General features: G+C 36.3%; 1 protein-coding gene across 1 annotated transcript in view; it reads right to left on the bottom strand.

The window, feature by feature from the left end:
- LOC113925148 (glutamyl aminopeptidase) overlaps nt 1-14,054 on the bottom strand; it is an 83,270-nt gene that overhangs the window by 21,532 nt on the left and 47,684 nt on the right. The window contains exon 11 of the mRNA XM_027599716.2: nt 9,459-9,538. Within this exon, the coding sequence (XP_027455517.1) occupies nt 9,459-9,538 (80 nt within the window). The remainder of the gene's footprint in view (nt 1-9,458; nt 9,539-14,054) is intronic.

The following is a 14,054-nucleotide window of genomic DNA, read 5'->3' as shown; positions in this document are numbered from 1 at the left end:
AAATATCAGCTCAAGGAGTCAAGTTTGATTTGGATCCAAAGCCCCAAAGCTTAATTCTTATTTAGTTGCCTAATTTTAGAATGTCACTGTAGTGCGTGAGCTGAAAAAGAATAACCAATGTAAATAAGTGTCCTGTGACTTGTGACTTGTACTTCTTACTGGTAGAAGCTTGCCAAGTGAGTGAAATAATTCTGTGCTTGTCAATTCTCCAATAAAAGAAAACAATTCCAAAAGACAGAGAGGTCCCTGCTTTTGGGGGTAGTCCATATATTGCTAATCATGATGGATTAATTACACAAAGAATATTCATTGGGCAGCCTGGGGAGGGGATAAAAATGTAAACATCTAAAAGAATACTTTATTTATTAAAATCAACTTTCAAAATGATGGCAATGGTTATTGCCTAGCAAAATAATGATTTGAGAATCAGTAATGCTTTTAAAATGTCAAGAAGGCCTGCAATAGAACTGCAATTCAAATACAACATTCTTGATTTTGTAATCCGTGTCATGCTTGCTCTTCTAATTTTATTTATCTTTGTAAAGTCTTCTGTTTCCTTATTTCAATTAATTACATCAATGCTTTTCATCAATGGATTTGCCAAATTAATTCTCTTTCTAAAGTAGCCTCCAGTATTTACATACGGCTCTAGTATATAGATTTTAGAAGCTCAACATTGAAGGAATAGAGACTTACGTTTGAGGTAAAAAATATTCACTTAAAATAATAGCTGTGCTCCAACATGACCAGTATCCATTTGTTAGCATTGCTTCTATACTTTTTAATTCATACACTCTTTTGTTTGCAAGGACAATATACAATTTAAATAATAGTGTGGGAATACTTCATATATTCAAGAAATTTCAAATAGGTTAATGTAGTGACAATGTAAGGATGTGATACTGGAAAATGAAGATGAGGCTGAAAATAAAGTCTAGAGCTTTGGAGTGCAAGAGCCACATGCCATGTGAAGGAATCCATCTTCTGAGAGATGATTAGATAGAGAAGATTTTTAAGCAGGGAAATAACATGCTCAAGTCTGCTTTCTAGAAAGATAATTTTGATGGTGGTACGAGTGATATATTGGAAGGAGATTTTAGAGTCTCCTGTAATCATCGAAGGCAAAAGAGAATGAGGGCTTATTCCAATGTGGAGGTAATGAAAAAAGAAAAAAGGTGATGTTTTCAAGACAGACACGTCACGGGTAAAATCAACAGTCGGTTTTCTTACTTGATGTGGATGGTCAGAGGAGGGGGGAAATGGCTTGCATGGTCAGATAAATAATGATGCTGCCATTACAGAATAGAGGCAGATGAGTTAGTTTGGGAGGAAAGAAGATTTAAATTTTGGAAGTGTTCACAAGGTTTGGAAGATATCCAGGACACAGTAGTTTTTCATAATATATGAGTAAGCTCTCCAACAAGACAATACTTTTTTTTTAGGAATGTTCAGAGTAGGTACTTGACAAATTATAAACCTTTACCTCACTCATGTAGTATTTATCTTTCTTTGTCATTCTCCCATGGACAAGTTGTTGAAAGGAAGCTAATCTTTTGGCAACCATACACTTTGAATATTTGTATCTGGAGGAGGGCCTCTTGCTAAGCACAGAGCCATATGTTATAGGAAAAAGAGCATGAACTTTCGAGTCTGACAGATCTAGGATAAAACCCTTGTTCTGTGACTAACTAGCTGTGTGATCTTGGCCAAATCACTTGACCTCTCTGTGTCCCTGTTCACCATAAGGGAAATAGGGATAAAAATCCCTCACAGAGCTGTTGTGAAGATTAAATAAGATAACGTCGTAAAGTGTTGGTTACAGAGTTATTTGTCCAACAGATGGTAGCTATCCTCATTATTATGAAAGGGGATATGCCACAGTTCTATAAATAGCGAAGCAAATATAAATAACCTTGAGAAGTTCCTGGCAATCCATCTAAATACTGCAGTATTTCAGTGTGCTTTATATATACCTAGTTAAGTCTGGCTGGAGTTACTGTGATTTTTCTCACTTTATAGATGCGGAAGCTGAGATCCAGGAAGTCAGTAGTTATGGACTTTCCAAGTTCATGCTACTTTCCCAGCAGTTGTTAACAGCAACGTACTGTTGGTTTGTTTAGTTACATAGCGAAGTAAGTAGGGCTAGAATACTGGTGCCCACTCCCGGCGGCACATGGGAGTCAGCGCGTATTATGTTTCGTTTCTCCACTTACTATTCATTGTTTTTCTGATTGTAACAGGCTTATGTGTTCCTTACAGTTCCAAATATGTATTAGGAAAATACAAAAAAAAAAGTATAATGAAGAATATAAAAAATGATCCACCACTAGTTAACATATTGTTCTTGTCTTCTTCGTGCGTAAATGTGCATATACACACACCCAATACACAGAATAGGACTTTACTGTTTTTATGATTCACAATCCTTTTCATTTGAAAGTATATTGTAAACACCTTGCAATTTTGCTTTCTATTTGAAAGTAGAGCTTCCCTGTGAAACGCTTCTTAAGCTGAAGTAGCAGAAAGAGAGGAGTATCTCCCACTTTCTAAAAGTCTGGGTTAATTCCACTTTGTTTTTTACAGAAGACCTATATTAGTACCTGTTTTTGCTAACTGAAAGAAATCCAAAGAGCATTTTCATTTTTATGAAAAAAGTCATTACCATACTAATGTAGGTCTTTTGTAAAAATGAGGTGGCAGAACGTGAACATTCAGAAAACGGGGGATATGTGCATGTGAAAATGTAAACTGAACGGCCACATAACACCCTATCGTTCAATTAATAAATCATCTTGTTCTGTTTCTTGCTAGTTTTATACATAAACGAGATGAATGAATTCTTTCTGGGTGGCAGCTCTTTCTAGAAAATTCCTTTTTTTTTTCTTTTATTTGTCTAGATGGTGGAGAAGATAGGTAATTACTTTTTCAAAATTTCATCCAGGGGCTATTTAATTTCAACCTAGATAGATTTCAGTAACAGAACTCTCATAACAGTTCTTTACTACAGGCATACCTCACTTTATTGCAACTTGCTTTATTGCACTTTGTAGATACTGCAGTTTTTACAGATTGAAGGTTTGTGGCAACCCTGCATTGAGCAAGTCCATTGGCATCATTTTTTCAACAGCATTTGCTCACTTTGTGTCTCTGTGTCACGTTTTGCTAAATTCTTGCCAAAACATTTCAAACTTCTCATTATTATTATATTTGGTATGGTGATCTGTGCTCAGTGATCATGACTGAAAGCTTAGGTGATGGTTAGCATTTTTAGCAATAAAGTATTTTTGGATTAAGGTATGTCCGTTGTTTTTTAGACATCATGCTATTGCACACTTAACAGACTATAGTATAGTGTAAACATAACTTTTATGTTATGCACTGGGAAGCCAAAAACTTCATTTGACTTACTTTATTGCAATATTCACTCTATTGTGGTAGTCTAGAAGCAAACCCACAATACCTCTGAGGTATGCCTGTATACTATTTTATATAAATAATTATAACAAACTTTAGACAACTAGACAGCTCTTGTGATAGCTTGATAATTCTAGAGAAAGAAACATTTTTCTTTAGTGATGTAGATGCTTTGTTGCATTGATGCTTTAAGCAAATTATTTTTCAGTGTAAAATGACAGTTTATATCTTATTAAATTTTATCCATCACTTATTAGTACAACAGCTGAAAAATACAAGACTAGTACTTTTTTTTACTAATGACACACTATTTATACTTGAGGAACTAAAACTTTCTAGTAGGATGCACTATCGGAATTTAGGGTCAAGGAAGAAAATTTTAATTTCTGAAACTAAGAGTAACATGATCTATTGTAAAATGGATTGGTTATACATTTGTAGTAATATTTTCAACAAATCATTTAAGAAAGTATTTAAGAAAGTATTAATGATTATGTTAGTAATAATTACAGAGTCCCTCCTAAATCTCAGCAAGGTTTTATGAGAATCTCCCTAAAAAGAAAGGTGTAGTATTAATATGCAATATATAATAAGCAGGAATCTGGAAGAATGCAACCTGGCTACCATGATGAACAATTATGACTGGTGATGGTTTTGGTGATTGGGAAGAAATAATTGCAAAGAAGAGTTAGATAGTGAAGATCTGTCAGTGTGTCTCAGTCTGCCGAGGGAAGTAGGTGCACAGCTGAGCTGGTATGTGTATTCCAGATCATTTTTTTTTTAATTTAAAGATTTTATTTATTTATTTATTTACTTGACAGAGAGAGAGCAGGAGAGCACAGGCAGGGGAACGGCAGAGGGAGAGGGAGAAGCAGGCCCCCCGCTGAGCAGAGAGCCTGATGTGGGGCTCGATCCCAGGACCCTGGGATCATGACCTGAGCCGAAGGCAGTCACTTAACTGACTGAGCCACTCAGGCACCCCTGTATTCCAGATCTTTTAACAGATTTCCTCCTATAGAGAACAGTGTATATGGTAGAGATCTGTTATTTACCACACTATTCTCTCTTCCTCCCTGGGTATACAGCTAGACTATATTTATTAGCCTCCCTTGCAGTTAGGTAGCAACATGAGATTGACAGCTGGACACAGATTGTGGGCAGAAGTAATAGATGCACTTCTAGACCTGCTCCCTCCATTATCTTCCTCTGTCTTCTGGTCAGGTGCAAAGATCTAGCAGAGGAATCGAAGGTCTAGGAAGCAGTAGAGCCATAAAAAGGAGGACATTATTATTTAGGAGTGAACCACCCAGGAAAGATGGCAGGTCAGGAATACCTCCATTGGTCTGTTGCATGAATAAGAAACTTTCATTGCATCAAAATAGCCTCTAAATGCAATAATTAGACTCCCCCGGTTAATGCAATATATGAGGCTATCACAGCTTGATGAAATCTCTAAAATAATTGATCTACCTTAACTATCTCTTTACTCTTATTAAGTAAACTTTCTTCTTGGAAAGAGATTCCTAATTACCTGACATGAGTATTCTGGTTCACCTTGCCAGTATATTTTTATTTGTATAAATTAACAAATTAGCATTCTTATATGTTTGCTTTGTGTGAATAAATCTTCCAAGCCTTGGTTGACCAGGGCTGAATTGATGAAACTGAGCTTTTGAATCTGCAAAACTGAATTCATAATGATTCAATCAAAATTCAAACATTCCGTGAGGCTCAGCTTGAAAGAATGAAGAAAGTCTCTCTTTCTCTTTGTTGTTAAATTTAAAAATATATGCCCATAATTATTTTGACATGAAATATTTAAATATAACTACCATTAAATTCTAGTAATATTCTATTTATATGTAGTCAGAACTTGGTTATCTAAATCATCCAGAATGTATCCTCAAATCTGCAAGAGTTATGAAAATAGTCATCACAAAGTCTATATCATTTCCTACCTAGGCCCTCTCTTAGACACTATACACTTAGAAATACCTATTTTAAAATATTATGTTTTAGTAAGATTAGTTATCTGACATCATGTGATAACCTTCAAGTCTTCTAAATGTTAGAAAGCAGCAGATTAAAAAGCAAAAAGTTGATATACTACTAAATGTAGATGCACTGACAAAGTAGTAGCTGGTACTAAAGATAGAGGCATAACTAAAGGATCTGCAGGCATTCTCGAACAGCACAGCAGGCTGAGGGCAAACCAGCCTCCAGTAAGCAAGGACTTACTAAACTCTTAGTAAGTCTTAAGATATGCACAGAACCTCATTGGCAATAGGGTGGTATTCCTGACCTGCCATCAAGGAGTATGATGTAGAGGTTGTATCTTCAAGGAGTTTGTCATTTAGTTAAAAAAGAAAAGACAGAGCAAATGAAGATTAAATAACAATGATGATATTCAAAATATAAAGTAGTAATACTAGGAATAAGGAAGGACTGATTAAACCGATAGCATAAAATATACTATAAACAGCGAGAAGAGAGATTACACAAGGCAGGTTGGAATAGCCTGAGAAGGGTCTGTGATAGAGGTCCTCTTCTTTTGTTATAAATTACATGTTTAATTTTTTTAATGTTTAAAAGATCATGTACAACACAAATGTAAATAAAAGGCCTTGGGGGAAGTCCCAACATCGCCTGGGAAATTTCTGGCTGATGAATCATCAAAGAAACGAAGAAGAGGGAGGTAGGGCTGGTAACCTGAGCTGATTGCCCATTCAGTGCACTTGGGATGTGTTTGTCATCCGTGCTCTGAACTGAGAGCTGAAGATGTCCCCAAACAGGAAACAGGAACTTATTGCATAGCCTAAAAATGGAGCAGGCACTTTGAAGTAGGAAGAGACGTCTAGTTTGTTTCTGGCTAAGTGAGCAGTCATGATTCTGAAATTTCAGATAAAGACAGGTCTGTCATCAAAGCTCTGTGAACATTGGAGCCTCTTCATTCATTCTTTCACTCATTTATTCAATAAACAATTACTGGGTAACTGCTGAAGACATAGAACAACCACAACCAAAATAAATAAGCTCCATTTCCTCAAGAAATATCTATGGGGAGGGGAAAGACAGCTAAGTCAATAGTTAGAGCCAAAAAAAAAAAAAATGTGTTCAATGTAAAGACAGAGGGATGCAGTTGCTGGGAGAGCTTTCTCCCCTTTCCTACTAGCATTCTCTGTCCAGAGCGTAGTTCCTGTCTACACTTGGTCAATCCTATCATCCATTTAAACACTACCTTTACCCCCTAGCTCTCAGACTAGACATCCTTTTCTTTAGTAACCTTTCCTGAACCCCCAAATCTGGGCTGGTGCTTCTTCAGCGAGCCCCCTTGGCTATTACCACACCAGGTACTTCTGACACATATTTACCTGCTGACTCGTCTGAATCCTCACCAGACAGTAAGCGCCAAGAGGGTAAGGATTTTTTCCCTCAGCATTATCTCCATGCCTACCTCTGTGTCTGGCACATAAGTCAGCTCTCAATAAATACTTCCTTGAAAGAACCAATTGATTGATTAATAAGTATTAAATTTATTATTCAAATATTCTCTCCAATAAGTACATAATCCATATAAGAAAAATGTTTATTGTTAACTCTTAAACTTTATTTTATAAAACACTTGAGTAAGCTCTAGTTATCTAGAAAATGCACTTTTTGGAAACCTCATTCCATGAAAATGCTGTTAGCATAGACTAATTATTCATACTTTTAAATTTGTTAACAGGAAATCAAGCAGCTGCCAAGATTCCTCTAACTTTCAGTTAACCAATGGCAACCAATGGCGAAAAGATGTAGTAATATGTTAAACCAAATTCACTGAACTTCCAATGGAATGAATGGTAGCCTCATTATACACTTTATCATTGGTATTGCACATTTTTTTAGGGGAGTGGTAGGGCAGAGGGAGAGGGAGAGAGAATCTTAAGCAGGCTCCACCTTGACATGGGGCTCAATCTCACAATCCTGAGATCATGACCTGAGCCGAAATCAAGAATTAAGACACTTTAACTGACTGAGCCACCCAGGGGCCCCAGTGGTATTGCACATTTTAGAAAGTCTTTTTTTTTTTTTTTGTCTTCTACATTTTCCATTGGCAAACATGCTTATAAGTAAAAAAAAAAAAAAAAAGGTCATAAGGCAGATCACGAAAGATAGAGCTCAGTATTCAAAACTACAATCATATATAAAAGAGTAAGACAAAATGGCATTGATCTGGGAATTCTAGAAGAATTCAGGAGAAGCGTTGACCATAACAATCAAAGTAATTGTTAGTATAAATGATCAAGAGAAAGTTTTACCACAAAGCAACAGAACGAGTTCTTGCCTTGACAGTAGCAAAGCTGGTCAAGTTTATGGTAAAAATAAACACATACATACACACAAAAGAACTTATAATAAAAGTAAAAAACCCCAAAGGTGAAAAAAACCTTACTGGATTCACAGAAAAATTTGTACACAAATGTTTTTGCAGCATTAACAGTCAAAAAGTAGAAATAATCCAAATACTCATCAACTGATAAATAGATGAACGGGAGGTGGCATATCAATATGATATGAATATAATTTGTCAATAAAAAGGAATGAAGTACTGATACACGCTACGACATGGATGAACCTTGAAAACATTATTCTAAGTGAAAGAAGCCAGTCATAAAATACTACACATATCATTCTACTTATATGAAATGTCTCAAATAGGCAAATCTATGCAGACAGAAATTAGATTAGCAGCTGCTTAGGGCTGGGGGTAATGGGAGGAGAGAGGGATTGATAGCTAAAGGGTATGGAATTTCTTTTTGAGGTGATTAAAATGCTTCACATTTGACTATGGTGATGGTAACACATATCTGCAAATATAATAAATTTGGATTTATTATATTTGGATTCTACACTTTAAATGGGTGAATTGCAAAACCATGTGAATTTTATCTCAAAAAAGCGATTTAAAAATCAACCAATAGGATAAAAATTTACTTGCCAGGGAAAATCATACCTAATTAATATTTTAGAATATTTTGCAGGAGCAAATAGGCATATGTAAATAAAGGATAAATGATTTACTCTACTTTTATCCCTAAGAAGCCACAGGTGAAGAGTGCATGCCAAATGCTTTTCTGAAACCAACACTGCATGGGATGGGGTGAAGAGGAGGGTCATTTGTCTTAGAAAAGAAATGATTTGGAAACATAAAACAAACACAAGGGTAAACGTATAAAAAGGAGGAATCTTCTGGGATGGATGCTAAAACCTGCCCTATTTGTTATTTTTTTCAGCCATCTGGAGGAGAGAACATGTGATAAGTCCTCCTTGTTTTTATATAACTGAATTTTTCAACAAAGGAAAAGACAAACCAAGGGAGATAAAATACAGAAATATATTTCCAGTTGATTTAAGTAAGCAGTGCAGTCACAGCTGAATTTTAACACAGGCACGTGCCAAGTAATTCATTTAGGGAGATTGATGGATGGACAGACGGATGAATGGATGGATGGAAATATAGATAGTGCCTTAGCTACTGGTGACAATTTACAACTTAGAAAAGATAATTTGGAGTCATTAAGGATTCTAATGTCATACTGAATTGGAAAAATGATAGGTCTAATGTAATGACAGCATTTTAAGAAACCAGCATTGTCACATAAACTTTTAAGAAATTCCATGACTTACTTCTCTGATATAAAGAAAAAAAAAGCAAAGAAAGAAAGGAAGAAGGAAGGAAAGGAGGGAAGAAACGAGGAAGGGGGAAAGAAAAAAAGAAAACATATATTGATCATCCAGTGGTTGGGTGTGTGACCCTTCTTTGGATATGGGTATTTGTTATTCTGTCAGTCACGGTAAATCATCAAAAAAAAAAAATATCTCAAGGTAGTAGAAAATTTCTCATTATTGTAGATAAAGGCTTGAATTCATTGATAAATTACTTAAGAGGGCTCTTTTAGCTGTAATAAGTTCCAGCTTTATTGTTGTTTCTTTACACTTACATTAGTTTAATGTGGCACATTAATTTCAAAAGAAGAAATACATCAATTGATGACATTTACCTTCTGTTTCTGACCTGTTGTAGATTGTAATACTTGATACATTATCTTCAGTCCATTTAATTGGAATATTCCATGTGTAACTAAATTTTTTTAAAAAGAAAAATTTAATTTTTATTACTAAAAAATAAAAACATTTCCAAAATAAAAATACTTAAAAAGCAATAGACAAGCATGTTTTCCTCATAAATGATCATCCAGTGTATAGGATACAATTAATGCAGTTAATATAAAACACTCTTTGGTGATGAGGATAAGCCATATAACTGCTTTCAATTTCTATAAATCTCTAAGATTTGGAACTTTGTATCAACAAATTAGCTAATCATGAAGATTATTTCAATAAAATGCCTTGAGGATTTGAAATAATGATACTGCATAAATATAATACATTATATGATAACATTGAGCTTTCACACACATACTTGCACATATTCTAGTATGCTTAGTTTCTGTCAAGGAACACAAAGCATTTTTCAAATTCAAAAGTCAATCTTAAAACACCGTGTAGGGAATACCACATTTTAGAAATTAGGTTGACACTCTAATTACACCACCACCATCCAGCCCTTAAAGATTCTCATGTTCCTTCAATATCTCCTATTTTGCATCATGTGAGTCAGGTGTGCTGAAAAGGAAAAATCATCAGACAAGCATGTTTTGGGACGTTTTAGTGTTCTCAGTAGCTACTTAGTATTTTCTTGTGGAGCAAGGGGAGGAGGTTAGCTTTGTACTTTGGTATGATATATACTTAACATTTTAGTCTTGAAATCTCATAAAAGAGGTCTTAAATTGTTTTGTTTGTTCTCATGCCATGTACTATCAGAAAATACAAGAGACCTAGAAAGAAGGTGAATCTGTGTTTGAATTTGGGTTCCAACTCAAAGTTTGCCTTGTTTTTCTTCATCTGTGATCATTCAGGTCCCTGACAGAGAATGGAGAATGATTATTTCTCCTTTTCAAGATATAATAAAACTTATGTAATTCAGGGAGAATACATCTTTTAAGATTTATTTATTTATTTCAGAAAGAGAGCGTGCGTGAGTGGAGAGAGGCGCAGAGGGAGAGGGAGACAAGCAGACTCCCCGCTGAGCAGGAAGCCTGCAGCTGGCTCCATCCCAGGACCCTGAGATCAGGACCTGAGCCAAAATCAAGAATCGGAGGCTCAACAGACTGAGCCATCCAGGCGCCCCATGGGGAGAATACATTTTGCCATCTACACGAAAGAAGTAATTCTTTGTTTTATAACTGTTGAAACGTTTTATAGGATTGAGTTGTTAGTACTTTCTTTGAGGATTTTATTGCTGTGGAATGTTTTTAGCTCCAAGTTCCATAGGACCAATACATACATTGTTTCTTGGGTCATGTTGCAAGCATTGTCAGTGCTCTACCCTTATCCCCTTGAATCTCTTTGTCATTTTAGTACCCCCCCAGATCCCAAAGTGCTCTCCTTGCCAACAGCCAAGCGCCTGGGTCTCTCTGTCAGAGGACTGCCCTCTAGCGGACTGAGCAAGGAAAAGCCAGAAGTTCCTTGGAATTTAGTCTTGGCTGCCGTCCTCAGCCAGTGATGGATGGGCGTTGAGACTCTTCCTTGCCCCATCTGTCAGGACCACTCTACAGCACTATCCCCGCTGGATAGTTATCCTCCATAGCATCTGCTCGATATTGCACTCGGCTACTTGATTACCCACGACCCACTCCCCTTCCAGGCTTTCTTAGAAACACTTCCTGGTGAGTAGCTTTCACTTGAATCATCACCTCAGCATCCACTTTCAGGGAAGCCGACCTAAGAGCGATCCCTTGCAGCTTCTCAACAGATAGACAAACAAGCACCTTTTAAAGGTCACATCCTATCTACATATTTCACTCTTTCACTGTTCTTCCGTTTTGGTCCTGCCACATAAAAGAACATTTCTTCCCCTGTCTACATTTCCCCAATGCCGCCCTGACTGCAAGGATGGAGCACGCAAGCGTCTGGATGCCCAAGTGCACAGTCAGGATTTCATAACTTGACTCTTCCCCCGTAAAACATGGTCTCTGGGACTACACTGTGCCTAAAAGTAGACATGAGATATACTACTTAGTTATGAAAAAAAAAATTGCTCTGAAGTCTGAGGGGATCACAAGACTAAAAACATAGGGGGTTGAGGCTATATAATTTTCTAGTTTTAGAATCCCTTACAGGATCTAATCTAATTTGAGTAAAAAAAATAGATTTGGGTACAAAATATCAAGAAATGGAAATTATGTAAATGGAATGAGAGAGTCTTCTATATGTTGCCTACAATTTAGGAGGATCAGATTTCATTTTTAAAGGTATGAGTCACTTTTTTGTATCTAGCACTCTAACAAACTCTGGTAGTATTAAACACGGTCAACCTAATTTTCACTAAAGAAATTGACTTTGATTGTCCCCAAATAACATGCCTACTCCCCTTCTCCCCCTATTTACATTGAGTGGACTGCCGAAGACATGTTCCTGATAGAGAACTCCCCCTAATGGAGACAGGAAATATGTTTGTTTCTAAGAGATGGTTGAGACCATAGTGTTAAAACAATAACTTATACACCTGTGGGCCATTTGCATTGTACAAAGTTTCTGGTCAGTAAGAATTCCCTAATCTTGGAATATTTAAGCAGTGAGAAAAGGGAGGGGGCCATTGAGTTTAACCACGTTTCCCACCAGACAGAAATATATCTGGACAGACAGTAGGTGAACACTAGGGTTGGAGAAAGGCCAATTCCTTTCTGGTGTCATGAGGGCATATGTTATGATCTAGGTTTTTCAGTCAAGTAAAAAATCATGAAGGATCACTTTTGATGTAATGTTTTCTTTCTTATTTGTTCAGGAGCTGCTATAGATTTTTAACAAATGTTCTCAACAAGATAGCACATGTTTTCTGGGTTTATTTTCCTTTCCTTTATTATTTTTTTTACAAAAATTGAGCAAGTAGATTCACTTTCTGATAAGTGATCACTAAAAAATCATGTATCTATGAATCTAAATAAAATAAAAATAGTAACTGAAGGTAAAAACTAAAGAAAATATTAGAGAAAAGTATAAATGTTAATATAGTTCCATGTTCTGAATCTTAATGAATACAATTTAAAGATTTGTTATAACTGAAAAAGTGAAGACCTGATAATACACTTCATTTGCGGGGTAATAAATTTTTTTATTTGTGTGGAGAGGAATGCATAACCAAGGAGTAATTCAAACAATGCAATCCCACCAGTTTAAAAACAGTGTTCAGGGGTGACTGGGTGGCTCAGTCATTGGGTGTCTGCCTTCGGCTCAGGTCATGATCCCAGAGTCCAGGGTTCGAGCCCCACATCAGGCTCCCTCCTCAACGGGAAGCCTGCTTCTCCCTCCCCTATTCCCCACGCTTGTGTTCCTGCTCTCACTATCTCTCTGTCAAATAAATAAATAAATTAAAAAAAAATAAAATTAAAATAAAAACAGTGTTCGGTATGTCTTTGGCTTAACAAATCAGTGGATACATATGACAGAAGGGAACAATTACTACAAAGCTTTCCTAGTGGAAGTTTGTTTCTCAAGAGAGAAATCTTTTTAATTTTAATACCCAAAGGCTATTAAATAGCAGTATTAAATATGGCCAATCTAATTTGCTAGAACATAAAACAGTAACTATAAAATAAACAGTTTATAGTTAACAGTACAATAGCACAAATTATTATGTGGATTTTTATAACTGAATTATCACCTACGTCAGATCGACTCATTCATATATTACGAAGAGGAAAGAGTGGAAACAAAGCTCTTCTATCATAATCTTTCTTTTCCAAAATAAAGAGAAGATAAAGTAGTATAAATAGACACTCCCTGACTGATCTCATTTGGTCTAGGAACTCAAATTTCCTTTGTTTTGGTGTGAGCTATTAATTTTCAGAATTTGCATACAGCAAGATACCCAGTTCCTTTGAATGTCATTTACTGTGCTGGAGCTGAGTGTCTGATGTTTCCAGAAGAGGCTGATCACCGGCCTCAACAAGGTGAGCACCACTGGCTTTCTTGATGTTCTTCCAGTTCACATGCCAACTAGTATCTTGAAAGTAGCTAATTCAGTAATTCTGAGTGCTCTTCATTCTCTGATGCCTTGGACAGGAAGTCCAATTTGAATTTTGGCAATTTGGAATTGTTGGAAACACTCGAGTGTGCTATTAGCGTGATTTAATTTTCAAAGCCCTGAATCGGAAGCCAAGAAACAGGGTCTAGAGTACATATGATAAGTGGGTCTCTAAAGATCTTTCAGTTCTCTAGAAATTTGGCTATGACCACTATAGAACAAGATGAGAACAGTATTCTAAAATGAGATGGTTATCTGAAAATTCATCCAATGCAGTTCCCTGCATATCGTTTGTTCTCTAATGAGAAATTTGAGCTCAACCTCATCTTCAGCCTCAACCTCAACCTCATTACACCTGCCACACCCCTCCTCACAGCCACTCTCCTTGTGCAGACCCATCCTCTGGCTCATCTCTCATGTGAGTTACTCATTACAGTTACCATAGAAACTGACCTCCCTGCTCCCACTCTTGTCCCACTCTGACCTACTCTCTATAATGCAGCCAGAGGGG

This window comes from Zalophus californianus, chromosome 2 (assembly GCF_009762305.2).
Source record: "Zalophus californianus isolate mZalCal1 chromosome 2, mZalCal1.pri.v2, whole genome shotgun sequence".
Lineage (NCBI taxonomy): Eukaryota > Metazoa > Chordata > Mammalia > Carnivora > Otariidae > Zalophus > Zalophus californianus.
The sequence above is the reverse complement of the archived record's forward strand: the minus strand, read 5'-3'. Positions and strand labels throughout refer to the sequence as shown.